Source organism: Papio anubis, chromosome 1 (genome assembly GCF_008728515.1).
Source record: "Papio anubis isolate 15944 chromosome 1, Panubis1.0, whole genome shotgun sequence".
In the NCBI taxonomy this organism is placed as follows: domain Eukaryota; kingdom Metazoa; phylum Chordata; class Mammalia; order Primates; family Cercopithecidae; genus Papio; species Papio anubis.
In genome coordinates, this window is record NC_044976.1 from 152,051,584 (window position 1) to 152,079,481 (window position 27,898).

Below are 27,898 nucleotides of genomic sequence, written 5' to 3' on the forward strand. Positions count from 1 at the left end.
AATAAGTGTTTAGCTTTAGACACAGGACACAAAATGTAGTTTTGCTGCCATTCTGGTGGGAGAATGCGGTATAGGAGGAAGACGGCTGAACATCATGGGGTTCACTTGGGAGGAAACGGCCAGGCCCAGAGGGAAAGAAGCGTTCCCTCTTTCACCTTCCAATGCTTACATCAATTTTGGATTATATGTGTATTTACTCTCCATTCACTGACTCTGTAATTAAAAGTTGACTGAAATCTGTTTAGAATTCTATGTAGCCAGGCTTTCAGAAAAGCTTTTAAAAATAAGTGTGGAGTAGAAATTTGGTAATGAAGATCACCACCATGCTCCTTTGAGAGAAAACATGGGAAAGGGACTGGAAGGAGAGGATGGCTAGAGGGAGGGAGGGCTAGCTGGGGTGGCCCCACCCTCCTCAGAGGCCATGCTCTGAAAAGAGCCACTTCTGAGCATTCCACTGACATTCCTTTTCCATCAAGCTTCTGGCACCTCAGAGCCACCTGCAGTTGGACGATGAGGCTCTTCAGACAACTATAAAGAACTTCCAACTCTCGCTCCCTCACCCCAGGCCTTCTGTAATCTTGAGACCCTAGATCTACTCATGTGGCCTTGGGAAGGCTGGTCAGAAGGTGGCCAACAGGGTCTGGCCCCACCTGCCTTTCCCTTTCCTCCTTCAGCAGCCTAGCTCCTGGCCCTCACGAGGGCACCATTAGGGCTGAGAGCCTTCATGAGCCCCCCTTGGTCCTCTGGGGTATGAGGAGTCAGCAGGGACACATTCCCCATCTCCGCCAGGACCATCTGCACTCAATTATAAGCCCTTTGGAAGCCAGCAGAGGGCTGTTTAGCTGCTGCTGGTTCTCTATGATTAGCTTGTTCTTGTTTTTTGAACATTGCACATGGTGCAGCCAGCTGTGAGAAGCATCCAGGATTCAAAGCTTTTTCTCTCTCAAAAAGAAAAGTGCTAAGCTGGTTGTTTTAACTATGGGGAAAGAAAAAAACATTTAAAAGTGTTACTTTCTGGGTAAGTTCCTTTCCCTACCTTTCAATTCCACTCTTCCCAGGACTGGGACCACTCCTTTGTCTATATTCCACAGACCCTATATAGGCACTTGCTTCCTGCAAATGAGCCTTGTTAACATCCAGATAGTGTGTAATTCCAGCTCATGTATCTGTATTTCAGTAGCCTCTCCTCTCCCTTATTATGTGTGAGAGAGACCAGATGTTAAGGCATCCTTTTAATAAAACCATTCCAGAGTCTCCACTCTTTGCAATGCACTAAGGAGCCAGGGCCAACTGCAGAGGCTTACCTTCTTTCCAGGTGCTGAGCCAGGAACAAAGCAGCACTACTTTGTTCACACTTGAAATCCTCAGTGCTCTCTGCAGGCAAGAAGCAGTTGGCTGGGTTTGGCTCTACGCCAGCAGGAAAATCACTAGGGGTGCTTAATAAAATGGTTATTTGTGGGGCTACATCATGGATTTGAAATCCAGGCTCATATGTGAGTGGAGAGCCAGAGAAGCTGGAGATTTGGGAGTCTTGTGAATAGTGATAATGGAAACCATGAGAACTACAATTCACAGGCAAAAGAATATGGCAGTAGAAAAAGATGCAGGTAATCGGCCAGGCATGGTGGCTCAGGCCTGTAACCCCAGCACTTCAGGAGGCTGAGGCGGGCGGATCACTTGAGGTCAAGAGTTTGAGACTAGCCTGGCCAGCATGGCGAAACCCCATCTCTACTAAAAATACACAAAATTAGCTGGGCATGGTGGCATGTGCCTGTAGTCCCAGCTACTCGGGAGGCTGAGGCATGAGAATTGCTTGAACTCAGGAGGCACAGATTGCAGTAAGCCTAGATCATGCCACTGTACTCCAGCCTGGGCAACAGAACGAGACTTGATCTAAAAAAAAAAAAAAAGAAAGATCCAGGTAATCCCAGTCCCTTTGTCTCACATTTCTGAACGAGGTAAATAAACTCATTTCTTTTCTCACAATATACAGGATCTATGATAAACAGCAGTACAATTATGCCAATAGCCACAGGACATGCCTACAGATATAAAGTTATTTGTAGCATGGGTTTGGTTGGCTTTTATCTACCAACTAAATTTTCTGAAATTTAGAAAACCATCTAAATATGGAATAAATGGTTTTATTTACCATGCTGGAGAAAAAGACAGAAGTAAAAATGTCTATTTCAATGTTTAGCAGAAATACTACTTCAAAAGTGATTTTACTTTTTTTTTTTTGATAAGCAGTTTTAAATGTGCCCAAGGATAAAAAGTCTGTACCAATCACGGGTTATTATGTTGAGGATAATGGGAGCCACTGTCTGAGAAAGGAGTTATCAATATGGAAAGAAAATGAGAAGCAACCCTGTGCTGTTGGACTAGAATTGGAGGTACTGGTGTGATTTCATGGTTTTCAATATATGGATATGAAAGTAAATTTAGATACTAATGTGAAGCAAATTTAGATAACATGTGTACATATGTATGTGCATATGTGTACGCAATTCCCAAGTTCTGACCACGGAGCCTGGGATGAGTGGCACCACAACAGTAAGCACTCCAATCTAACCTTTTAAACTAATTTCCTACTAAAAGCAAGCAGGGCTGGAGTAGAGAAACCTGCAATGTCTCATTGTCAAAAAATACAGCGGTGCCCAAGTAGAGGGGGGACATGTCAAAAGTACACAGGGGCTAACTTGAAGGTGCTCCTACCGGCCATTTTTGAGACCAGTTACGCGTCTAAAGAAATAATGATGTAACAAACTGTAACCCATGAATAAAAGAAGAAACTACAAGTCCATACTAGGATGAGTTGAATATCTCTTATCTGAAACGCTTGGGACCAGATGTGTTTCGAATATTTTTGGATTTTGGAATGTTCACATGATCCTTATTGGTGGGGCATTCCTAGTCACAAACAATACTCTTAATTGTTTACAGGAAATACATACTAAAGTATTTAAAGGTGATAGGCCCATTGGGTTGGCAACTTACTCTCAAATGGTTCAGGTTCTGTACTTGTAATTTTTCTGTTTGAGAATGTTTCAAAATAAAAATGTTGTTAAAAATGTAATTTTCTTTTTATTTGCATCTGTTATGACTCAAAAAATGACCAGCTATTATGAAGACCCTACTGTTGAAGATGGATATTTTAACATGGAGTTTCAACAAAATTACTTCTTGAGACAGAGCAGATATGTTTTTTAAATAACATGATTTTAAGCATATATTTGAACAAAACTAAAACATTTACTATTATGAACATTAAAAAAGATCAGTGAATCAATGTACTCTTCTAGGCTGAATTAAGGTAGATTATCTAAGGTTTCAAAAAAGTTTGGCTGGGGGAAAGTAAGTTTTACAAAACCCATGCCATCCAAAATTAAGATGACATGTAGCAGCAGGAAGTATTCCAATGTCTCATAACCAGTTCTCACAAGCAATGATGCGTATTCTTACTTTAAGAAAGTGTCAAACAAATAGAAAAATCTGGAAGAATTTACTAAGTGTAATAAATTAGAGGTAAATTGTAATAAAAGAATTTATGTCTCATAAAAATATTCACAAGTGGAAGTTTTCTTCTACCAACTTCTCAGAGTCCTTCTAGCCCCCTCTTCACTTCTGAAAAATGTGATTTACCAAAATCTGGTTTACATTTAACTTTTCAGGGACACATAACCTGAAAAGAAAGAAATGTCAGATAATACTGACATTGACTCATGCACTTTCTTTGTATCAATCCTTCTTCTGTAAGTAATCAGAATTGGGTCCAATTCTGGAGTGGCATAGAATCAAACATTACGTATCATGCCAAATACCACTTCCTGTCCAACAAAATTTCATTTTTCTCCAGTAATGAAGAGGTGGACATTCTTCTTGGATTGTAGCATCTGTGCCGCCCGCTCCACACCAACCACGGCAGCTAACCTCTGGGCATCATACTTGGAGTAGAGAACAGTACAGGTCCATGTGGCCTCTTCTCCTCTGTTGGTGGCTCTCAGCATATTACAGATTTCACTGTAAAAGTGTGGATATGTCGGCAGTTCATAGAAAATCAGGTTCCTGATGCCTTTTATTGTATACCTGTTAGAATTGGAAAGAGAGAGCTATGTCAACTTGAGAAACAAGTTCTAGAAAAACTACCTAGGAGTTGTACAGAGGCATAGTTCATGCTTGTTGCTTCCTGCTAATGGAGAAAAACAGTGGCACAAATAACAGAACAAAAGTTATTCTGAGGTGGCAGCACTTACTTTTATGACAAAGTCATTTTATGACTTTTATTCAAAGTCCTAATATTTGGCTTAAGATAATGATAAAATAAATACACATTTCTTGATCCTACTCTGGGTAGGCTGAGGTATCATGGGAAAGAATAGATCAGGATTTAAAAATCTGTCACAGAAAACTTAAAAAGCAGGCACTTAAAATGGAACATTAGCCTTATTATAATCAGGCAAAAAAGAATGGAGACCAGTCAGACCCATTACATAAAATAAGCTGTACAAATTGTAAATACACTCCTGTAAGTCTTTTCTTGCCACTCTGGAGACATGTTAACTCCATGGCAGATGTCAAAACCCTGCGCAAGGACCCACTAGGCATCCTGAGAAAGCAATTAGTTTCAACAGCGTATGCATTGCCACCTCTTTCCCGGCTGCACAGTGCTGCCCTGTGGTGGGGGGTGGTGTAGACCCAAGGGACTGACTCACAGTATGGTTCAGTCAGGCTGAGGTCAACCGTTCCCTGTGGGATTCCGTAACAAAAGATTTTATATGTTGACAAGCTTCTCATTTTTCCTGTTAAGTTTCTCTCATACACTGAAGACGTTAGACTCCCTTGGGGATTGTATTACTTTCACAGAAGATAAGTTTTCCTTGTCTTTCTCCCTCATGGCTCATCCTGATCTCTCTGGAGACCTTCCTTTCCCAAACCATGACTGTGATCTATTATGTGGTTCACTTTTCAACATCCTTTCCGTAAAGAAGGAATTCTAATGGCTAATAAACTTGAATAAACTGTTCTACCTCACTAGTTCTCAAAATAAAAACAACATTGAGTTCTACTTCTGCTTAGAATGTATAAAACTCAAGAGAATATTGCTCCTATGCTAATAAGAAAAAGTCAGATAATCTATTATACAAAAATGTTCCTTTTCTTGAGCCCAGAGAGCTACCATCATGAGGCAATCAGGTAACCTGAATTAGGTGGTGAGCTGGTGTATGTTTAATAATTGGTCCTCAGTGGGAGAAAGGGAGGGTGCTAATTTGAAGGATTTGTCAGTTTCAAGCTACCAATGTCACGCTGCTGACACAGAGACGTGCAACCAGGTCTCAAGAGCCAGTGTGAGCCAGCTTCAGCCCACCATGGACTAAGTTCCAAAGAGTATAGCCCTTCTGAGGAAAAACAGGATACAGGAACTACTGCACCTTAGGAGGAGCACAGGAGAAAGACGGCCTCTGCCAAAAAAGTGGGTAGTAAGAAAATAGATACGCTTTTAACAAATTCTTAAAGGGCAAGAATAGGCTTGCCTGACTTCAGAACCCCAAGGATCCCTGGATGCTCCTTTAGTTCACATCCACTCAAGAGCTCATTCCAGAGGCCTGCACTGGGAGCCCTGGAGGAAGCAGAAGACCCGAGGGAGATCCCACTGGTGGTAGGGACATGAAAGCCCACCTACTTCCCAGGCCCATTAGAGTGAAACCCATGGCAAACACCTGAAGCAGATGGGAAAGAGGGAAGGAACCACCCTGTCCCCTACCCCTAGTTGCAAGCAGGGACAGGCAAGCCACTTCACGGCGGGAGGCGGCTGAGGAGAAGCAAAAGTTGTCTGCCCTTAATGGAAGGGCAGTAAACCCCTACCCTTCCATTTTCCCCTACACAAGACTTGCACCCAGTAAAAAGCATTCTGCTCTAGGGGAAGGGGTAAGAAACCTGTTCAGCCCAAGTTCCTGCACTGATACAAACAGAGTTCTGCCACGACTGGGGAAGAAGCTGTATACGCTTCACCACAAAGATCTCTCACAGATAAAAGGTAGAGTCTGGCTGCCACGGAGGTGGCGGGGCAGGAACCCTAAGAAAGCCTCACCCCCAAAGCGTGGAATAAAAAGGGTGGCCAAAAATTGAGCTGGACCAGGAGAACCCCCTCCTCCCGACTTGATGCCTTGCAAGGAGAAACAAGCAAGAGGCCTCCTGTGAGGAGGGGTCTGAGTGTGGAGTGAGACCCTCCTCTGGACTCAGTGTCGAGGCCTTAGTGACAGCTGAGCGATCAGGACACTGAGAAAAACCCGCCAGCACCCGAGAGCCTACACCAAGCCCACTGTTTGCTGGAGGTATTTGAAGTCTGTGGTGTTGGGAAGGTATCTATAAAAATCAAATCCTGACTAGATTGACAGCACCCACACCATTGGCCTACGGAAGGGGTGTGGCCAGACATAAGCATTATTTACCTCAGCCTCTACCTTCCATTGAAAGTTACAGAAGACATAAAAAAGCAAGAAAAAGACATCTAAACAATGAGGTATCATTCTGACTATCACATCAGTAGCAATAATTCAGTCTATGGGGTTTCGGAGAAATAGGTCAATGGAGCATAAATTACTTTGTCTATGAATTCGGGAGAAGATACGGAAAAGATGTGAAGGAGCAAATAAGTGGCAATGCATGACACATTTTTAACTGTGTACAGCCTCTGTGCTAACAAGTTTTCCTTTAAAAATCTATCCCAAGAAAATAACTAGGTAAGTAGTTCATCAAAATATATGCATATGGATGTTTTGCGTATTACTATATACAACAGCAGAAAACAGAAAAAAAAAACACTATATGCCACTAAAAGGAAGCTAGCTTAACTAACCAATGTAATACTACGTAGCCATTAAATACAATGTGATGTTTACCTCACACATTACTTTTTAATTACATACGCACACTGACTAAGTGATTTTAGTGATTTGACATCACCAAGAATGAGACAAAGTGACATTACGTGCCTCCTGATGAGATGAGGTAGAAAGTAAGTAATATTCCCTAAGTAGGATTCTTATCAAAAGATATTTATTCTAAATCAGTCGTCCCCAAACTGCTGCACATTGAAATCATCTGGCTGGTTTTTTTTTGTTTTTGTTTTTGTTTTTATTAATACTTAGGTTTTGTCCCCATCCCAGATACTGCAATTTAATTGGTACTGGGATGCCACCTGGGCATTTGGATTTTTAAAAGCTTCCATTCTAACGTACAGCAAAGTTTGGGAACCACTGATCTAAATAATAAGGGAACAATTAGGTAAATCTAGACTGTGAGACATACTACAGGAAACCAGATTGGACTCTTCAAAAAGATGTCAATGTGATGAAAAAGTAAAAAGGCAAGAGAGTTATTCTGGATGAGGGTTTCTCAGTGTTAACACTGCTGACATTCGGAGACAGTTAATTCTTTGTTGTTGTGGGCTGTCCTGTGAACGAAGGTGTTTAGCAGCATCACTGGTCTCAACCCACTAGAACCACCAGAATAATCCTCCAGTTGTCATAACCAAAAATGTCTCCAGATATTGCCAAATGTCCCTGAGGGAGCAAAATTGTCCCCCAATTGAGAACTAAACTAGATTAAAGAAACAAAAGCAATAAGTTAACCAAATGCTACGTATGATCCTTAATGAATCCTTTTTGGCCGGAAGGGAAAGGGCTATAATGGTCATTTCAGTGACAACTAGGAAAATCTGAATATAGACTAGATATCGGATGATATTGTTGTAGTAACATCAGGTAGCATGATAGTGGTGCTATGGTTAGATAAAATAATGTTTTTAGGAGCTACATGCTAAAATATTTAGGGGTAAAGTGTCACTGAAGATTCATGCTACTTTACTTTCAAGTGGTTCAGGAAGAAAAAATAAGAGATGTGAGTGGGGATAGAGAGAAGATGGGTATGTGCAAATGTGATAAAATGAGAACAGCTGGTGGAATCTGGGGTAAAAGGGTTTATAAATAAACAGATGTTTATTGTTAGTCTCTTAACAATTTTCTTTCACAATGAAATCTTTTCAAATAAAAACCTGGGGGAAGAGAGGATGTGGTAGAGCTATATATAGTAACTTAAAAATATACACAAAAAATCCACGATATACAAATATACAGGCCAAAATGTTAACATCTTTGAATCTTTTTCAGTGAGCACATAAAACATCTCAGACAAAGGAAAAAAATCCCTAAAAGAAAAAAAGATCCCCATTTAAGTTTTTTTTTTTTTTTAAAAAACACCTGTGTGTGCATGTGTGCAGGTGCATACATGCACGCACACATTTTTCATATAAAAAAGATGGAAAAAAATACCAAAAAGAGTATTTATATTACGGCAGTGAGATTTTTAACCTAAAATTTCCAAGTTCTCTACAATAACTGTGTAATACCCTCACAATCAGGAAAAGCAAAACAATAAAACCGTTAAGAGTTATATTAAACAAACACACACACACACACGAAAATCTGTCTCAGTCCCAATGCAACCACAATAGAGACTAAGTATCTCCTGGCAACAGAGAACATGGCCAGGGCCTTTTCCAAGGGGCAGTTAGTGCCAAGTCTCCATAGCCTGAGCACCCCTTCCCCTGCCTTCCTCCTCCCTTACATATGCTTTGTCTTCAGTGACTCCTACAAACACAGCCTAATCACCCTGACAGGACCTTCCAGATGTCTATTTCACCAGCCACTGTTAAAGACAAATGAGGCAACCACAACGAACTTGAAAGGCTGGCTCCTTCCTACGGTCCATAAAGACCAAGTCTACTACTTCTAGAACAGGGATTCTCATGTAGGGGAAGGGAGTACTCAGAAACTCCCAGCAGCCTTTCCAAACTCCACAAATCCCACCTCCAGTTTCTGACTTGCCTCCTGGTTGAGATACTCCCTACCGTGGAAACCCACTGATAACACACTGGAAAAGAGCTGTGACCCATCGTTGGGAGGGCTATCACGACTAAATGTTCATCTAATTCTAAGATTCTGCTAGTTTAATCTTCCCCAAATAAAACAAATCTTCAGGTTAAAAAATTTTTGCTAACTCAAAAATGAATTTGAATCTTCCTAACACTGCCAGCTGTCATAGAGAATATAAAAACAGAGTCAGATACTACAATGTGAAATACATGTACATTTTCTGGCCGGGCACAGTGGCTCATGCCTATAATCCCAACACTTCGGGAGGCTGAGGTGGACAGATCACATGAAGCAAGGAGTTCAAGACCAGCCTGGCCAACATAGCGAAACCTTGTCTACTAAAAATACAAAAATCAGCCAGGCGTGGTGATGCACTTCTGTAATCCCAGCTACTCGGGAGGCTGAGTCACGAGAATTGCTTGAACCCAGGAGGCAGAGGCTGCAGTGAGCCAAGATCACGCCACTGCGCTCCAGCCTGAACAACAGAGTGAGACTGTCTAAAAAAACAAACAACAAACAAACGCACAACCCAGACCCCCTCCAAAAAGCGTACCTTTTCCAAGGTCAAATTAAAAAAAAACAAATCACAGAGACACTGTACACGAAAACACCCATCATCACCTTGGTGATCTCTCAAGCAAAAAATTCTATAGTTGGAAACTTTGAGATAATTAGCTGTTACAGAACTCTAAAGCACATTATTTCCATTCATCTTCTGCAAAAGAAACACCAATTAACCTGGCCCAGGGCATAAAGCAAATGGCATATGCTGAGATTTGTCCTTATCGTGACTTTGAGGGCAACACAGCTTGGTTAATAAACAGACAGTATAATACAGGGGACTGTCCTGCTTACAAAGGGCGCCATGCCCTGTCCTTGAAAAGCTGCTGAGATATTTAAGAGCAGTCCTCATCCCAGCTTAATTCACAGTTGCTATAGACAATCACACTGGGAAGTTTTCCAATCCATCCACTTCACTTAAAGGGCTTGCTTTCATTTGTCAAGACGATAGAAAGCTAAGAGCTTTTAAGACCTGATGAGTGCAACTCCCCCAGACACTTTCCAACATGAATGGAAACGACAACTTACTGGAACAGAGCAAATAATGAGGCCAACAAGCAAGCATTCATTAACACTCTTTGGCCAAGCAGCCTTCTCTGGGTAGCCAAGAATGGAGCCTGGGAAACACAAATTTAATCAATCCTCAACTCTCTAAGAGGTCATGCCATGCCAGCTTTGCTATGCCTAGGCAAGCTGCTGGGACTCCTCCCTCCCCATCCTGGTAACAAGAACATTATTTGGGGAGCACCATCCTAATCGTTTTAGCATAAATTAAAAGGTAATGCAATCCAAAGTGCATCGTCTAATGTGCTCCAAACCTTGGGAGATTTCTGGTGTATCTGTTAGGGATTCTCTGAGAAAATGCACCCATTGTGAGTTAATAAAACAGTAAAGTCAGAACTTAAATCCACTGGACATTACTGCGAAATCAGGATGAGGTAACAGAATATAATTTACATATCTCTGCAGGCAAGGGTTAAGAAAAGCCTCTTCCATACTATGTACCTATGAAAATTGAAAATAAAAATCTAAAAATAAAATAAAAAAGCTTTTTCTATTTATCAACAGAGAGAGACTCAGCAAAACAATAAAATACATGAGCTCTAGGGCCAAAAGGGCCGCCACTATCCTAATTAGAGGGGTTTTTTTTCTTTTTCGTTTTCTTTTTTTTTGAGATGGAGTTTCGCTCTTGTTGCCCAAGCAGGAGTGCAATGGCATCATCTCAGCTAAATGCAACCTCTGTCTCCCAGGTTCAAGCGATTCTCCTGCCTCAGCCTCCCAAGTAGCTGGGATTACAGGCACACGCCACCACGCTCAACTAATTTTTTGCATTTTTAATAGAAATGGGGTTTCACCACGTTAGCCCGGATGGTCTTGAACTCCTGACCACAGGTGGTCCGCCTGCCTTGGCCTCCCAAAGTGCTGGGATTATAGGCATGAGCCACCGCACCTGGCCTGAGTTTTTAAAAAAATAACAAAAAGGCCAATCAACTTATTTTGTCAAAGTCACCTAGTAGGAAAGCTAAGCAAACACTGAAACCCTTCAACATTCAACTTGAAGCCCTTACCCTTTTACCTCCTGCGAATGTCAAGGAGCTCATGGTCCTAGTTCTCCTTGGTAGGGAGTATCTGTGCATACCTCAGGAGCACTGCAAGTGTCTGGAAACTGACACTGTACTCAGCCTCCATCTCCCCAGGAAACACAGCTCTCAATGCTTGTCTGTGCATTGGGGGAAGACAGAGGGAAAAAGTCTAGACAGGGAAAACTCAAGTGAACACAGGGAAGGTCCCTCCCCTTCCTTGTATTCATCGGAGCTGTCCTGTAATGTCCTTCCTGCAGTGTACAACCACAGCTTCACTCCAGGGTTATACACAGGGTATGCTTTGGTTTCTACATCCTTCTTCAGCAATGCCCATTTTGGGAAAAAACCAACTAACCAACTAAGAAGAGTCTGTCCAGGCCAAAAACTCTCGCTACTTTGTAAGAGTGGGAGAGTGAGGGATGATCTCACAACACCACGAAGCCTGCCATGCATTCAGAGCAGGCCATGATTTGTCCTGCACGTCCCCTGCAGACAGGAGGCTTGAAACCTGGCACCACTTTACCTTTTGTAGAAATGGAAGCGCTCTGTGAAAAGCAGAAACTGTTTCTCTCCTTGAAGGAAGAAGTGTCTGGCCCTGGAGACACCGGACTTCTGCGTGTACTCGCAGATGTGGGTAAAATTCAGTTCCTCCTTCTTGAAGTAATTTCGAAGACGCACGAAGTCAAAGTAGGAGGGGATATAGATGAGCGTGTGAGACATGACTGCATCACGATACTGCGGCAAAATCTTGTTCACAAAAAAGTTAAACCTGATTTGGAATGGCAAAGGGCAAAGTTAATGTCTAGAGCTAAGCTTATGGTGTCTCTTAACTGTGTGGCCCTGGGCAAATCACAATCTCGTGTTAAAAGATTACCTCCCCAGAGGCCAATAGGATTTCCCTCCTCTCAAACAGATTATGTAAGGATAAAACTTGATAAGCACACTAAAAAAGTAAGTGTCAACACTATTCATTGTAAAAAACAGATGTAATACCATTATATCCCAGAGAATTATTCTAGGAAGTACACACCACACTATTCAGTCAGTAGTCAGTCAGTCAGTCAACAAATAATCACTGAACATCTACCATATACTAAGCCCAACTAAGCTTCCTTGGGGTCCCCTAACTAAACACAATGAAGAAAAAGGGGGAAATTTTCTATACAATTAGAAAAATAGTTCCTTCCCTGAGGGGCTTACAATTAACTTGCTGACATGAGACACCTTGTAGCATAAAGCTGTATAATTTTAAAATGGCACCGTCAAGAGTGAAAGAGTCCTGATTTACAGCAATAACCCCACTACTAGTCAGGAGACCTAGGCCAAGTCACTATTTCTCTCTGGGCTTCAGTTTCCTCCTCTGACAAATGACATAATTAAATTAAATTATCTCATCTGATTTGGTAAACAGTAATCAATAAAAGCAAAATGGAATCCAATTCTAGGTTTGTACACCCAAGTCAAATCTCTATGTTGTCCCCGGGGGCCTGCTGGGAGCAGTGGGTTACCTGGCATCAATCACTGAAGCTAGGTTTTCAGCTTCCATCCTCTGGAAGACATGTGGGAGCTGCACCAGGACATGACTGATAGACCCTGTCATTGGGACATTCCTCACAGCCACCTGCCAATAGTCAACGAGAGCGTTAGGTAGACAGCCATCCCCTTCTTGACCAGATGCTATCCCCTCCTTCTACTTTAGGACCCAAACAATAAACAGTGCTCATGAAGACACTGAGGAAAGAAGGTAAGAACCCACCTGGCCTTGCATGTTGACACAGTACTTGTTGAACACTGAGTTGATCTGGGCATCCTGAAGGGCCCCAAATAGCAGTGTCTGGCGATAGTACTTGGACCAATTATTGAGGCTCCACATCCGCACTCGAGAAAAGTCTACCCCATGTGAGTCCAGGGGTAGCAGGTTCATGTGATTCATCAAATGCTTTGAGTGGAAATAATAATACCATTAGTGTTGATTGAGCATTTACATGTTGGACATTGCTAAACATTTTCCAAGTCTATCAACTCAGTTAAGCCCATGGAGCATGTACTATCATCTCCTAAATTATAACAAGAAAACTGAGGCTCACATGGGTGAGTGACTTGCCCATGGCCAGCCAAACATGCCCAATGAGGAGATAAGCTAAAACTGGCCACCTCCTGGAATTTTAACAAAGGATCAAAATGGTACCTACAGGAATATTCCTTTAAAATGAACCTCTGAAATGCCACACTGGTCTCTCTATGGGTCCCTAAGTCCCAGGCTTGGACAAGAAGGGAAATGACATGGAAAACAGAGTTGCTGTCCCTCAATGACCTGGTTCTCAAAACATTGGGAATAGTCGCAGTGTCACCATACCTGCCTTCTCCTCAAATCAAAGAATATAACTCAACTATGCCAAAATGCCTTTTCCATTTTAACTATATTTTCACCTTGTAATATATATTGAAGGGTAATGAGTACAATAAATGTATTTCCTACTTTAGAAGTAAGTCCTATCCTTCATTTGTCCCAAACTTCCTGCAAGCTTCAAGACATGGGGTTGTAGAAGGGGTGAGTTCCCATATGCCTTAGAAAAACAAACCTATAGTTCCTCAATAAGGATTGTTCCAAAGCAATTTTTCAATCCTAAAACTGATTAACACTGCAGAGTGTATGGAGAAGGAGAAAAAAATAACAGTACAAATTACATCGGGAAATAAAGACATCCTATATTTCTCTACGAAACAAAATCCCACCTTCAAAAGTCTGGAGCGGGGTTTCCCCATCTTCACTAAAGACCAAACAAAAGAGCATAAGAAAAAACCACATGTGGGATTATGTTAGGTAAAGATGTTCCCGATGAGGACTCATCCATCCATCAACCCATCCCATCTACCCATCCACCCACCCTAAAGTTAGCAGAAAGAAATTTTAAAGGAAAGAAATCTTTTCTGGAGATTTGAAAATAACTGACAGGAATTATAATCTCTAGATAGTTTAATTATGGACAATCTGTGGGGAGAAAAGAGGACAAAAGACTTTTTCAAATTAGAAAATGTGGAATGTGTCCTTGCTTCCAAACAGAGTTCTAATCTGGACTTAAATAATTATTTAGGACTTAAACCACTGGGTGTCTTATCCCTCTAAACATGAATACTGTTCCACTGAATGTGAATGGCCAGCATTACCAGGACATGCTCCCAGTTCTGCATCAGGTAAATGTCAGCTTGATCAATGATGAGAAGCTCAATAGAAGACAGAAAGTCAAAATCTCTCTTCTTCTCTCCTTCTCCACCAATGATGGTCCTCAAGCCCAGGGGGGAAGCAATGAGGATATCCGAGGAGTAAAACGGGGCATAGAGTCGGATGCTTCTCTGAAGTATTGCCACTCCTACACAAAACAGCCAAGTACACATCAATTCATTAGTCACTACCAAGCCATTACCTTCCACCCTCTCAAAGCAGTCCACCACTTCTATTGCTTCCACATCTCTTATGTTCCTCTTAGCATGTAACTGTGCTCAACTGCTTTAATTATTAAAACAGAAGAACAAGAGAAATCTTTCCCTTGCATCTATAGTCCCTTCTAGCTTCTACCTTCTCTTCCTTTCCATCACCATCAAACTGCTCCAGAGAATTGTCTCTACTTTCAAATCTCTCCTCCACTTCTCACTCCACTGCAATCTGGCCTCTGATTCCTCAGGACTCCAGAGAAATGACTTTTGCTAAGGTCCTCACAGTCCTCAGTCACCAACAGGATGAACACTTCTGAGAGCTTCTTATGAGGAATGTACAAATGGCACAGAATGTACAAACAGTTGCCTTGCAATGTTCTTTTCCTTGCTAATCGTTTCCATGACTTCAATGCTCACTTTTGCTTCTATCACTGACCTGGCCCTTGTCTATCCTTCCAGATCCAAAGAACTCTTCTTCCACAAACTGGTGGATTCACTTGTCAGCTCTGCTCTCATGCTGCATAAAGCTTTGGGTAAACTGACTCACTGATCGTGGCTTTAACGTCACCTTCACACAAATGTGTATTTCCAGCCCTTATCTTTTTCCTGAGCTCCAGGACAATATACTAACTGCTTGCTGGACAGTCATATATGTTCCAAACAAAACATGGGCTCTCATCTCCTATGCTTTACATTCCACCACACCAAAGCCTGTGTGAATCACAGGTCATTCCAAGCTTAGTCACCCTGAGGCCTCTGCAACAGGCAGTTTCCTGTCTGAAATGTTTTATTCCACTCAGTCACCTCCCTTTGAAACTGGCTAAATCCTGCACAGGTTTCCACCTAGTACAGATGACACCTCCACCACGACATCCTCCCTAACCACCCTGCCCCCATTTTGGGTAAGGGGTTTGCTTTAAACGCTCCGAGAACAACCACTGCACGTGTATCCTGCACTGCCTGCTCCCTGTCGTAGGCTGGATTTCCTTAGCAATGGGAACTATAACTTTTATTTCTATATTTATTTGTATATTCCCAGCTTCTTAACAGTGCCTGGCACACTGTAAATACTCAGTAAGTATTTGTGAATGAGCATATGCGACTAATGAACATTTTTCTCAAGAACTGTACTCTAGAAAGGTATAACCAACCAAAGTCAATGGGAGCTGAATGAGAGACAAGCAAAAACGTGAAAATGTGGGTGGAAGTCATGTGTGGAGATTATTCAGGGTAGGCATTATGTAGCAGACAGGAGAAAGTCCACCTTTATGTAGAGACAGTCAGTTTATTCAGCCTCTCCAGAAGGACCCCATCAGCCCCCATCAGCCCCATCACTTCCAACATCCTACAGCACCCCTTGTAGCATCTATCTGCTACCAGCTATGGGTGTGCTTACACACTTCTGTTATACACTTGTTATAAATTTCTGTTATTAATGTACATGTGCCTTTCATATGTGGCCTCAGAGATCCTCCCCACTCCACTGGCCTAATATCCACCCCATTAGCCAAGAAAAGACTCTCCCAAGGCAAACAACATGTCTCAAAGGCACACTGGTTCTGTTAAGAGGCGCAGTGAGTGATCCACTGGGAAAATGTCTAATTCCAGCTTCTGGTCTCCAGCTATGCAGACCTTCACACTTTAGGTCTCAAAGTTGATAAGGAAGAATTACCAATCCTGAAGTGGTCATCAATATTGCCCACAAACACGGCTTCATAATCCTCAGGCCTCTTCAAGTTGGGTGGTCTCTCCTCGGGATCTGATCCATATTCTCCCTGAAACCTCTTTTTGTTGCTCACAATGATTTTCTTCTTGCTGTCACCCTCGAGGAGGCTGATGAAGAGCTGTACCACCCGCAAAGCAGCTTCCCGGAATGGCACCACTATCAGTACCTGTGCAGAGAGCAACAGCAGCCTTAGTAGGGGCAAGAGGAAGGAACCAGATCTTGAGGTGAACCTGCTGAGGAAGTGGAACTAAAAAGCTCCATGTAGAGCAGTGGCTCCTAGCCAGGAAACATACTTATGTTACCCCCTTTGCACAGGGCCTGGCTCAACACCAGAAACTGAGCACGTTTCATAACCCCAGCACCATGACCTGCGGACTTTAGACCCGTGAATCCCTGTGTCTCTGCTTGAGATATTTCTCAAGCAGAATTTGGAAATACCTTTTACAATAAGCCAATACCTCTAACAGATACGTCTACTAGTAAAAACTCAAGGACATAAACACATGAGCTCTTTTAGGGAAAGAAGTGTTACTCCATTTCTGTGTCTCCCACAGCATTTAGTGCAATATTTTTATCCTTAAGACACAGTGAATAAATACATGCCAAATAAATAAATGGAACAAGTAGAGAAGAAATAAAGCAGGTAAGAAAAAGGATTAACACATCATTACATTTTCAGTGCATTCTCTAGTACAGTCTTTCAGAAATGACAATAAAGCATTTCTAAAAAAAAAAAATGACCACAATTAATGGGAAAAACAGGACTCAGCTTTCTAAGCATATTCAAAAATATTTAAAGTTACTGTTGAGAATAAAAACCAAAGATGCTTAATAAATGATTAATTTCTAATTTCCTATTGTAAACAACATAATGGACATAACCCCAGTTAAACCACATAATTCACCAAATTATAATATGTTTCATAGACAATCTGCCTCTTATTCTTCTATGTAATTCTAAAAGGAAACAAATAACCTTATAACCCTGATGTTCAAGCCCCAAGGAGTGCAGTGGACTTAGCTTGATACAGTACAGAAATGGTGGACCAGGATTTAAGAGGACCGGGTTATTGTTCCAGCGGTCACACTAAGTAAGCATCAGGGCTTTGGTTTCCCCCGCTATTAAACAAGGGAGTTTGACTAAAAAATCTCCAAAAGCCACATTAGTATCAAAATTCTAGGATTCTATTAAACTCAATGAGAAAATTATAAAAAGATGAGGCTCTTCAATACAGAGAGATGCAGTTCAGGGCAGGGGGACAAGTCCTGGTTCTATAACATCATGAATAATGTAGACATAATTGAAAGCCATTTCCTGTTAAGGCCTCAAATCCACTAGAGCTTAGACTTATGAATATAAACTCATCACTTTAAGCAGCAAAAACTTTACAGTGGCAAATATAAATTTTTGTTTTCAAAGGTTGACATATGTATGTGGCTTAATGAAGAGAATCCATGGTTCTTGTCTCATCTCTGCTACTCTTTCCCTGGTTCTCTTTAGCAAGGCCCTCTACGAACTTCTACAAATTTGGGGCTGTCCACACCTGTAATACGGAGGGATTGGATAAAAGGCTCATTAAGGTCCCATCCAGCTCTGACAACCACAAAGAAGAGATTTATAATGGAGTTTTATTTATATACTCTGGGTTTATCTTTAAGGAAAGTGTCACAAAGTGCCTCCTTCTCACAAGTTTCCAGCTACATCCACTGTCAGAAACAGCCCACTAAACTGCTGCAGTGATGCTCTGACACTACCTGGCCTACTTACTATGCTCACATTTGGGCTCATTCATGATGCCAATTATTAAAACACCCAAGTTCCTGCTAAGTGTCAGGCACCTCTATGGCAGTGCCTTGCAGCCTCCTTCTCGAGAGCAAAGCCTTCCTGCTGCACTCACCTTGGGCCTTGTTAACCCTTGGTCTCTAAAGTCATCATCATCACCCACTCCAAACTTCTGGCTTCGGCGTCTGCTATTGTTGCCAAGCACCTGGGCATTGGCTTTGAGGACGTGATTTATCACATGCAGGCAATACACATGGCGGATCTCTTCCCCATTCTTCAGGGCAGTGCTTTCTGGGTAGAACAGGTCCCGGTAAGAATTCATAATTAAGAAGAGTTCTTTCTGGAGGGGGGTGAATGGGCTGCTTGATTTTTGGGGACCAGATAGGAACGGGCTGTTGGTCTTAGTCCAGGTGGATTCCAGAGGCTTCTGGAGATGAAGTGACTTTAAGTCAATATCCTTTGGGGGTTTAAATGTTTCCAACTTCTGAAATTTAGAGGAAAAGACAAGCTGGCCCAGGAGAGGCCACTAGGGGAGAAACAGATCAAGGGCTAAATTAGAAATGAATAACAGTAAATTATATTCACATAATAATATATTTAGCAAATGTTTTCATTATTTATAGATCATCTCATTTAATCCTCACAACAGCCCTGCAAGGTAGTTACCATGACACTCACGTTATAGTTTAGGAAACGCTGAGGTTTATACAGAGGTTGTATGATACAGACAAAGTTTACACAGAAGAAAAGAAGCTGAGGGCTAGACCCCAAGGTTTCTGACTTCAAATCTGAGCTCTTCACCCTATCAGTTGTCCCACACTGTTCTGTGGAATATATTCTGGGAAGAGTCAACATTCATTCTAGAAACAAAGGGGTTCCATAGTCAAATACCCTTGATAAACATCACAAAACTTAATTCCTCTGAGGGAGATTCACAAGGTACATTAGATACTAAAGGTGTTGACAAATTCTATGACAAGAAATCTGTCCATTTTGTTTAAATCCTAAGAAATACTATTTTCTATTTTGTGGGATACAAGTTTAAGAATTTTTGCATTATAGCTAAATTGCTGATCTAAAAATAGGACAATCTCAGCAATAAAAAGAAATAAATTACTGACAGCTGAAATAACTTGGATGAATCTCCAGGGAATTATGCTGAGTGAAAAAAAAACAATCTCAAAAGGTTACACGCTGTATGAGTCATTTAACATTTTTTAAATGACAAAATTATAGAAATGGAGACCAGATTAGCGGTTATCAGGGCTTAGAAATGGGGGTAGGGTAGGGCGCAGAGGGAGGTAGATATGGTTATAAAAGGGCAGCAAGGATCCATACATTGCGGGAAATGTTCTACATCTTGATGGCAGGGGTAGATACAGGAACCTACGCATGATACAATTGTATATAACTAAATACAGGCACAGGCATACGCTGTTGAACAGGAGTAAAACCAGATCTGAGTAAGACTGGTAGATTGTATCAATGTCAGTTTCCTGGCTGTGACATTATACTACCATTCTACAAGATTTCACCATTGAGGAAAATTGGGCCAAGGGTACAAGATGTCTTTGTATGATTTCTTACAATGGCATGTATATCTATAATTATTTCCTCAATAAAAATTTCAATTAAAAAAGGATGACCAACTCTGATGAATGGTATCAGTGGTGGGAACAAAGAAATAAAAACTGCCCAATGTCTGGGTAATTTATTTGTGGACCTACCTCCAATAATTTCAAACAAATCAACAATAGTAGTACCTACTGTTTTAATGAACATCGTTTTGCTGAACACTATGTATTAGTAAACTATTCTATTTTGAAATAGGTATTATGATCCCCCTCTAGCAGACTAGAAGAGTGAATAGCAAAAAAGCACATTAACTTGCCTTTGGTCAAAATGTGACAGCTCCTTGAAGATGTTGGTCTCCAAATCCACTCTTACCCATCATTATATTATCTGGCACCCACACTCCAGCTTCTTGGTGCTTTTTCTGGCTACACCTGTGCCCCACTAGACTCTTCTAGCCTTCCTATGCCCTGCTTCCCTAGCAAGTCATCTACCACAGGTGTATATCATACATTGTGGGAGGCTACTAAAACCCAAGACCACTGTTTTATTTAGAGTTTTCTCTATTTCTGACCAGGATGACCAAGCAACACTTACTTTAAGCTCGTGGGTGGTTTTGGGATTTGTGGCAACAGCCTGAATTTCTTTTTCTTTCAGTTCTTTGTTCACATGTTGAAGAAATGGATCTAATTCAGAAATAAAAAATGTCAGCACACTATGCAACTATAGAGGGGTTTTCTGGTCTTCCCCTGTGAAAGACATGTTGATCTTCATTGTGTTAACTCATCCTTTTCTCCATTGCCTTTCCCCATCCTCTAGCCAAGTCCAGAGCTTAAAAATTTCTGAAAGGTTCATCTTCCTAAAACATTTCTCTAATTATATTACTTCCCAGTTTGAAAACCTTTGAAGAAACTTCTCAGCCCAAAATTCAGAGCACTTTAGGATATACCTCCAACCTGCATCTCCAGTGTCATTTCTGGACTATATGGCCCTCAAATTCTTCTGCCTCTGTGCATTTCCTTCTTTCAACCAAAAGTTCCAGCCTCTCCTTCACTGAGGCTGGATTTGGATAATATCCAAACGTTATCAATTTAATGTTACCCACTGAATCACAATAAATACTTCCCAGGCTTACTGTGTTAGGCACAACGTTGGCTCCCTTTGTTCCCTACAGAGTCATCACTTTCTCTAGTCTCCTGCCCTGCCCAGCCCACCCATTCCAACACATATATATATATACATGTCTTATCTAGCAGATTGCAAGGTCTCTAAGAACCTTGTCTGATTGATCTTGCATTGGGACACATAGAAATGATCAATACTACACAGAACTGAACAAATGATCCACATGATAGCATCTGCACTCCAAGTAATCTTTAGTATTCTGAGCTAGCCACCCAACCTTCTCTCCCAGTCCCACTCACAAGAAACAGAACAAAGTTAAATGATCCATTCAAGCATCCAAACAGTAAAATTTCAAACAAAAAGCATCTTGTATTAAATATCTAAGAGTGAACAACAGGACATAAGAATTCTAGATGCTAATATATCTGTATGGGCAAAACAACCACAGAAATTATGGGACAGTCAAGCTTCCTAATGTTTCCTCCAAAGTTTCTAAGTTTTAATCGTTCAGAAGGGAGGTTGTATTAAAATCTCCAAATTCTACCTGTCACTTCTCCTGCAAAATAACCAACAGAACTAAATGAGCCAAATAAGGATTAAAATTTCTGTTTCATTAAAGGTAAAGCTGGGTTGAAGAATGGCAATGAGATCAACGAAGGCAATCAGGATACAGAACAAGACCAACCTGACTTGCCCACCTAGACACTGGCTGAGAAACTGGACTTGAGACAGCAGGAACCCATCAAACCCTGACATAGGCACGTCTTGTCCACATGACTGCCATTTGGTCACAGGAGTGGTCAAGAGTCTGTGAGAGGCAGGAGACACAGGGTAGGGCTTTTTGGCTTTTGAGGGTCTCCCTGTAATAAAGACCACTCAGATTAGCCACCCCTGGGTCTTGCAAACCTGAAAAATTACTGCTCCAAAACAGAACAGCAAGTGAGGGGTAGAGGAAGTATTTTTCCTCTTTTTCTTTCTCTTTCCCTGCTTGGGGAGAAAATCAGAAATCTTCCCCTGACCCCAATAATGAAAATGTGAGGCCTGGGAAGCTGACCTTCCCTACCATCATTCTTAAGTTGTTTGTTCTCCTAAACATCCCCTCCAACCCCTAAACACTGAGTAACCCTTGAGAAACACAAAATACCTTTTAGAAGTATTTTTCCCAGCTCTAGATATAGCCACCAAACTGTTTTTATTGCTGTTCATTCCAATAATAGATTCAATGTGTATTAGTACACAAATTCCATACTAAGCACCTGGTGAATTCAAGTAACACATACTGCACTATGACCTTGAGATGCTTTCAAAGAAGAGTTGTCTCCACTTTCCTCTTCCAGAAAATTGGTTTCCAGACTGAACAGTGACTCGTGTTTTGCGTCTGTGAACTCTTCGGGGGATGCTTGTGATGTGCCTAGTGGCCTTTCCCCATCTTCTTTTCCCTCAGGGTCAGCAGATAAAGGTACACCTGCAGTTTTGAGAAACATTTTATCAAATTATTTACTCACAAATTATACTTCTGTTGACAAAATTTATTTCCTTAGGCTATACCAACAATAATGTTCATTGATACTATTTATATTTAGGTAAATTCAGGTAGAAAACATCGATTTCAAAATTAAGCCTAATCATCAATGCATGATGTGGGATGGTGGGTTTTATGTCTCAGTTTGGCTGGGACACAGTGCCCAGATATCTCGCCAAACATTATTTTGGATGTTTCTGCGAGGATGTTTTTGGATGAGCATTTTATTTTTTATTTATATATTGAGACAGGGTCTGGCTCTGTCACCCGGGCTGGAGTGCAGTGGCGTCATCTTGGCTCATTGTAACCTCCAACTCCTGGACTCAAGTGATCGTCCCACCTCAGCCTCCCAAGTAGCTGGAACTACAGGCCCGCACCACCATTCCTGGCTAATTTTTGTATTTTTCTGTAGAGATGGGGTTTCGCTATGTTGGCCAGGCTTGTCTCGAACTCCTAAGCTCGATCGATCTGCCTGCCTTAGCCTCCCAAAGTGCTGGGATTACAGGCGTGAGCCAGATCTCTTTCTCATATACACACATATCCTATTGGTTCTGTTTCTCTGGAGAATTCTGATTAATATACCCAGTTCTAGTTCTAGGAACTTATTCTAAAATAATAACTAGACATAGTGCACTAAGATGTACATGAGAGGATGTTCAAAGCAGTGCTGATTATGATAAATAACTGGGGGAAAAAAGGTCTATCAATGGGGTACAATCATATTTTTACAATGGAATACTATGTAATTAAGAAGCTAATGTGAATCCACAGTTACAGATATAGGAAGTTACAGAAATGTATAAGGCCATTATACAGATACACATAAATTTGTATACATACTCACATATATAATCATAAAAATATAGTCTGAAAGGTTATATACAATGCTAAAGGTGTTTATCTCTGGGTAGCAGGGACAGTGGGTAACTATGCTACCCTCTTAAATGTTTACAGTAAATATATATTATTTTTATAATGATAAAAAATATTTTCAATTTTAAAAATCCAAAAAAGCAAAGAAAAATAGAAACAAAACAAATTCCTAAGTGTAAGTCAATGAATTTTTATCTCAGTAAAACTGATCAGTTAAAATACCTGGAATGATATATAACACCAGAAGGTATAGAAAAAAATAAGTCTGTAAGAAAAATAGGCATGAAAATAATAAGATGTAAAAAGTCACCCAGATATATTCAGACAATGGAATGCTATTCCAGCAACTAAAAGTAATAAGCAACTAATACATGCACAACACAGATAAATTAGAAAAACATGAGAAGCAAAAATAGCTAGACACAAAAGGAGTCATACTGTATGATTCAATTTATATGAATTTCTAGAACAGGCAAAACTAATCTACAGTGACAGAAGGCAGGTCAGTGGCTACCTGATGCCAAGGGTGTGGAACTGATTGCAAAAGGACAAGAAAAATTTCTGGAGGTAATGGAAATGTTCTGTATCTTGATTTGGATATATACCTTTATCAAAACCCATCAGACTGCATATTTAAATTGGATACATTTTACTGTATGTAAATGATACCTCAATGAAGGTGATTTTGAAGTTGAAGAAAAAAGTCACCTTGAAGTCTGAGTGAGACAGAGTCCCTGAAGCCTTCCCTAGTTTACGCTGGCAGTGTTCAACCACTCTGCGTCTCTTCAACCCCTTACATCTAGCTGTTCCATGCAATCGCAAATCTACTGTTTGAAAATTTTTATATGTTTTTATGTCTATCTTCCATCAAACTTGGTCTCCCTAAGGGAAGAACAGTAACCTCTTCAATAAATTCAGACAGTCACAAAGAGAGAACTGTGTTCTCCTTCCTCTGTATTAGGAGGTCTTTCACTAGTACTGGTGTAGTCCCTGAAATGACAAGCAAAAAAGTTATTTCTGCATAGCTGTGCTAAGAAGGTTCTGTGTTTCCATCAGATTCTCAAAGATATAATCAAACCTAACAAGGTTCAATCCCTGGTTTGGATTCACATCCTTTCATCCAACTCACACAGTTTACAAGGTACCATGCCCGTGAGGTGAACTGTCTATAGTTCTGGCAAGATGATGAGCCTATATTAAAGACACTTACTCTCTGGACTTTCAGTAGCCTCTGCAGCCATCTCTTCTTCCACACTGACATCGCTACCACCACCTTCATCGTTCATTTCTGCATCATCTACAATACTGTCTTCCTCTTCCTCCTCTTCATCCTCAGAAACATTTTTTAATGTAGCAAGTAGTTTGTGGTAGCCAGAAACTTGTTCTGGCTCACTCTCTGATTCACTTTCAGAATCTGAAGAATCTGAACTCTCTGACTAAAAAGAAAAGGAGAATTTTAAGAACAAAAACTGTATTGTTCTCATTGTTACCCTAAAACTATCATCAAGCCAACATCTATTCAATGAAGCCCAAATTCAAATTTACTTAAAATTGCTAATCTAGCTATGATTCTAGAAGCTCTTCATATTCTCCAAACTGCTACTGCTCACTTTTAAAACATAAAACTTCAGGTTATGAGATTAATTTATGTCCCAGGCATCAGGCCACAGGTTTAACAGAACAACAGGACAATTACAAAACAACAAAAGAAAACAGGTTTTTCTTCTTTTTTAGTTTATTTTAATATGATAGGCCCTTTGTTCATTTTGCACTGTATTTGTGATTCCTTTATGCTAACCAAAAAAGATATTCCCTCTTAGGATTCACTAAGAACCCTCTGGTAAGCCTCTGTAACAGGGCCTAATAGGCTAGTCTCCTGGGACAATTTCAAACTGTAGCTTCTGTATTAGACATCACAATGGCATTTTTATAGACATCTTCATTTAAAATTAAGTAATATTGCCAAAATAATAGTTTGCATCTGAAATCAAAAGAAACAGAAATGAAATCAAGCTTTATTATTAGATATAATCTTAGTGGCAACAACCCAAAACCAACTATTAAAAAGAAGGTATAAAGCATTACCAGTTGACAAATCTGTGGTTTTGCTTCCTTTCTGGAAACCCTAAAAAGAAACAGGCAATGTTACACTCTAACTACTAGTATGTAGAAATTAGGAAAAGGTCAAATGAGACATTAAATGAAAAGGGCAGAATATAACATTATAAATACATTTTAGATATAGTCATGCAAAAATTACACATGCACTTGGGCAGGGCTTCCAAGAATATGGTTAATAACTGACAAATGAAAAGTTTAACGAGGTCACATGACAAACACTAGCGTTACACATGGCTCTCATCCAAAAGAAGGATACAACTTGGCTAAATAAAAGATCTCGGGGTTCATCTTTTTCTAGCAAATTTCTTAATTAGAATGTCCCTCTAAGCTGGGAGTGGTGGCTCATATCTGGAATCCCAGCACTTTAGGAGGCCAAGGTGGGAGAATCACTTGAGCCCAGGAGTTTGAGACCAACTTGGGTAACATACTGAGACCTCATCTTTACAAAAAATAAGAAAAATTAGCCCGGTGTTGTGCTGTGCACCTTTAGTCTCAGCTACCAGGAAGGCTGAGGCAGGAGGACTGCTTGAGCCCAGGAGGTGGTGGCTGCAGTGAGCCAGGATTGCAGCACTGGATTCCAGCCTAGGCAACGAAGTGAGACCCTGTCTCAAAAAAAAAAAGGAAAAAAAATAAAAAAAGAATGTCCCTAACTGATAATAAAGCAGCCCAAAGTAGTGGGATGAGCACTGAGATCATAACTGCACCTACACATTTCTAGAGAAATCACAACTACTAATACACTTATTTCCTTATTGTAATTGCATAGATCAATGATGTCCCAACAAATTCTTTAAAAACACAGAAAACATATAATGTGACCATAACAATTTATTGTATATTTTCAAATGGCTAGAAGAGCCGATTTTCAATGTTCCCAAAGCAAAGAAATGATGTTTGAGATGATGAATATGCCAATTACCTGGATTTGATTATTACACATTGGGTACATGTATTGGTATCAAAATATCACACTGTATCTCACAAATATGTACAATCATTTTATGTAAGTTAAAAATAATTATAAAAACAGGCCAAGCGCGGTGGTTCATGCCTGTAATCCCAGCACTTTGGGAGGCCGAGGCGGGCAGATGACCTGAGGTCAATAGTTCGAGACCACCCTGGCCAACATGGTGAAACCCCGTCCGTACTGAAAATACAAAAAATTGATCGGATGTGGTGGCAGGCGCCTGTAATCCCAGCTACACAGGAAGCTGAGGCAGGAGAATCGCTTAAGCCCGGGAGACGGAGGTTTCAGTGAGCTGAGATCGCGCCACTGCACGCCAGCCTGGGTGACAAAGCGAGACTCCGTCTAAAAAAAAAAAAAAAAAAAAAAAAAAAAAATATATATATATATATATATGTCTCTCCACAAAAAATTCCTAGAAGATCTCTGACCACACAAAAATCCGGCCTCATAGCCGGGCGCGGTGGCTCACGCCCGTAATCCCAGCACTTTGGGAAGCCGAGGTGGGTGGATCACCTGAGGTCAGGAGTTCAAGATCAGCCTGGCCAACAAGGTGAAACCCCATCCCTACTAAAAATACAAAAAACATTAGCCGGGCGTGGTGGCCAGCGCGTGTAATCCCAGCTACACGGGAGGCTGAGGCAGAAAAATCGCTTGAGCCCGGGAGGCAGAAGTTGCGTGAGCCAAGATCGCGCCACTGCACTCCAGCCTGGGCGACAGAGCGAAACACTGTCTCAAAAAAAAAAAAAAAAAAAAAAAATTCCGCCCCCAAACAACGGGCGTGTCTCTTAGCATGAAATTACGGGCTCAACAAAAAGGCCCGTGAAGCACTCCATCTCCCGGCGGGATGGCGCCAGAATCTCCCCGGCCGAGCACGGCGGGAGCCAGGGAAGCGTGGGAAAAGGCCGGAGCAGCACTATCCGGGAGGCCAGAGGACCAAACCCGAGGATACGACCCTGGCGACTGGGGAACCCTGTCACGCCCCTTCAGACCTGTCATAGAAGGGATGCTCCTCGCCGAAATCTCGAAGATGTTTCTTCTGCTTTTTAGTTAGGGTGTTGAGTAGCTGGCTCTGGCTCCGGCTCCCGCGTTTGCCCATAGCGACAACGTCAAGTTTGCCCACTTGGAAGAGTCGCGTTTTTCACCAGGAAGCTGTCCAGTCAACACAAGCACGTGGGCTCCCTGATGGCGCTTTACGGCGAAAGCAAGGTGCCATAAAGCAGATCCGCTTTACGTCGCGCTCGTGCGACAGGCTTAGAACAGCCGGTTCCCGATTCTGCCCCCTACCGCAGCACTTTGAAAGTACGGGCGTTGGTTCCCATATGTTCTCAGAGCCCCAGAACGTGGGCAGCTGGGCTTCCCGCGTTGCTTGGGTCGGAGGCATGAGCTTTGTGCTTGTGTTTTGGTTATGGAAATCAGTCTGTGTAAATGTGTAGTACCGGAGATAGCCGAATGCAGTGACTTTACAGTATACTGCAATAAAAATATCAACCCACATTTAAAGGTGCATGAACATCTCACTTCATCACCACAACAGTGTACAGATAGGTCTTGTTAATAAGCCTGGTGTTGCAGATGAGGAAACTGATGCTTAGACAAGATAACACGCTAACGGCCGGGCGCGGTGGCTCAAGCCTGTAATCTCAGCACTTTGGGAGGCTGAGGCGAGTGGATCACCTGAGGTCAGGAGTTGGAGACCA

The 27,898-nt window shown here is 41.4% G+C and overlaps 1 protein-coding gene across 1 annotated transcript; it reads right to left on the bottom strand.

Moving 5' to 3' along the window:
• Nucleotides 1-3,064: 3,064 nt before the first annotated feature.
• On the bottom strand, nucleotides 3,065-27,400 carry UTP25 (UTP25 small subunit processor component). Its single transcript, XM_003893151.3, has 12 exons — nucleotides 27,191-27,400; nucleotides 25,199-25,238; nucleotides 24,324-24,549; nucleotides 22,010-22,183; nucleotides 20,191-20,279; nucleotides 18,137-18,547; nucleotides 16,185-16,404; nucleotides 14,246-14,448; nucleotides 12,834-13,016; nucleotides 12,586-12,698; nucleotides 11,601-11,846; nucleotides 3,065-4,086 (listed from the first exon to the last, which is right to left on the bottom strand). The coding sequence occupies exons 1-12, from the start codon at nucleotides 27,295-27,297 to the stop codon at nucleotides 3,843-3,845; spliced, it is 2,256 nt and encodes a 751-aa protein (XP_003893200.2). The 5' UTR covers nucleotides 27,298-27,400; the 3' UTR covers nucleotides 3,065-3,842.
• Nucleotides 27,401-27,898: the final 498 nt, after the last annotated feature.

Bases quoted from the DNA above. Each gene is read 5' to 3' on its own strand.
- UTP25 (XM_003893151.3), bottom strand. From the start codon at position 27,297: ATGGGCAAACGCGGGAGCCGGAGCCAGAGCCAGCTACTCAACACCCTA. The intron at 20,280-22,009 runs GTCATAGTGCAG...TTTCTGAATTAG, and splicing joins TTCTTTGAAAGCATCTCAAG to ATCCATTTCTTCAACATGTG. The intron at 13,017-14,245 runs GTAATGCTGGCC...TTCCACTCAAAG, and splicing joins AGAACTGGGAGCATGTCCTG to CATTTGATGAATCACATGAA.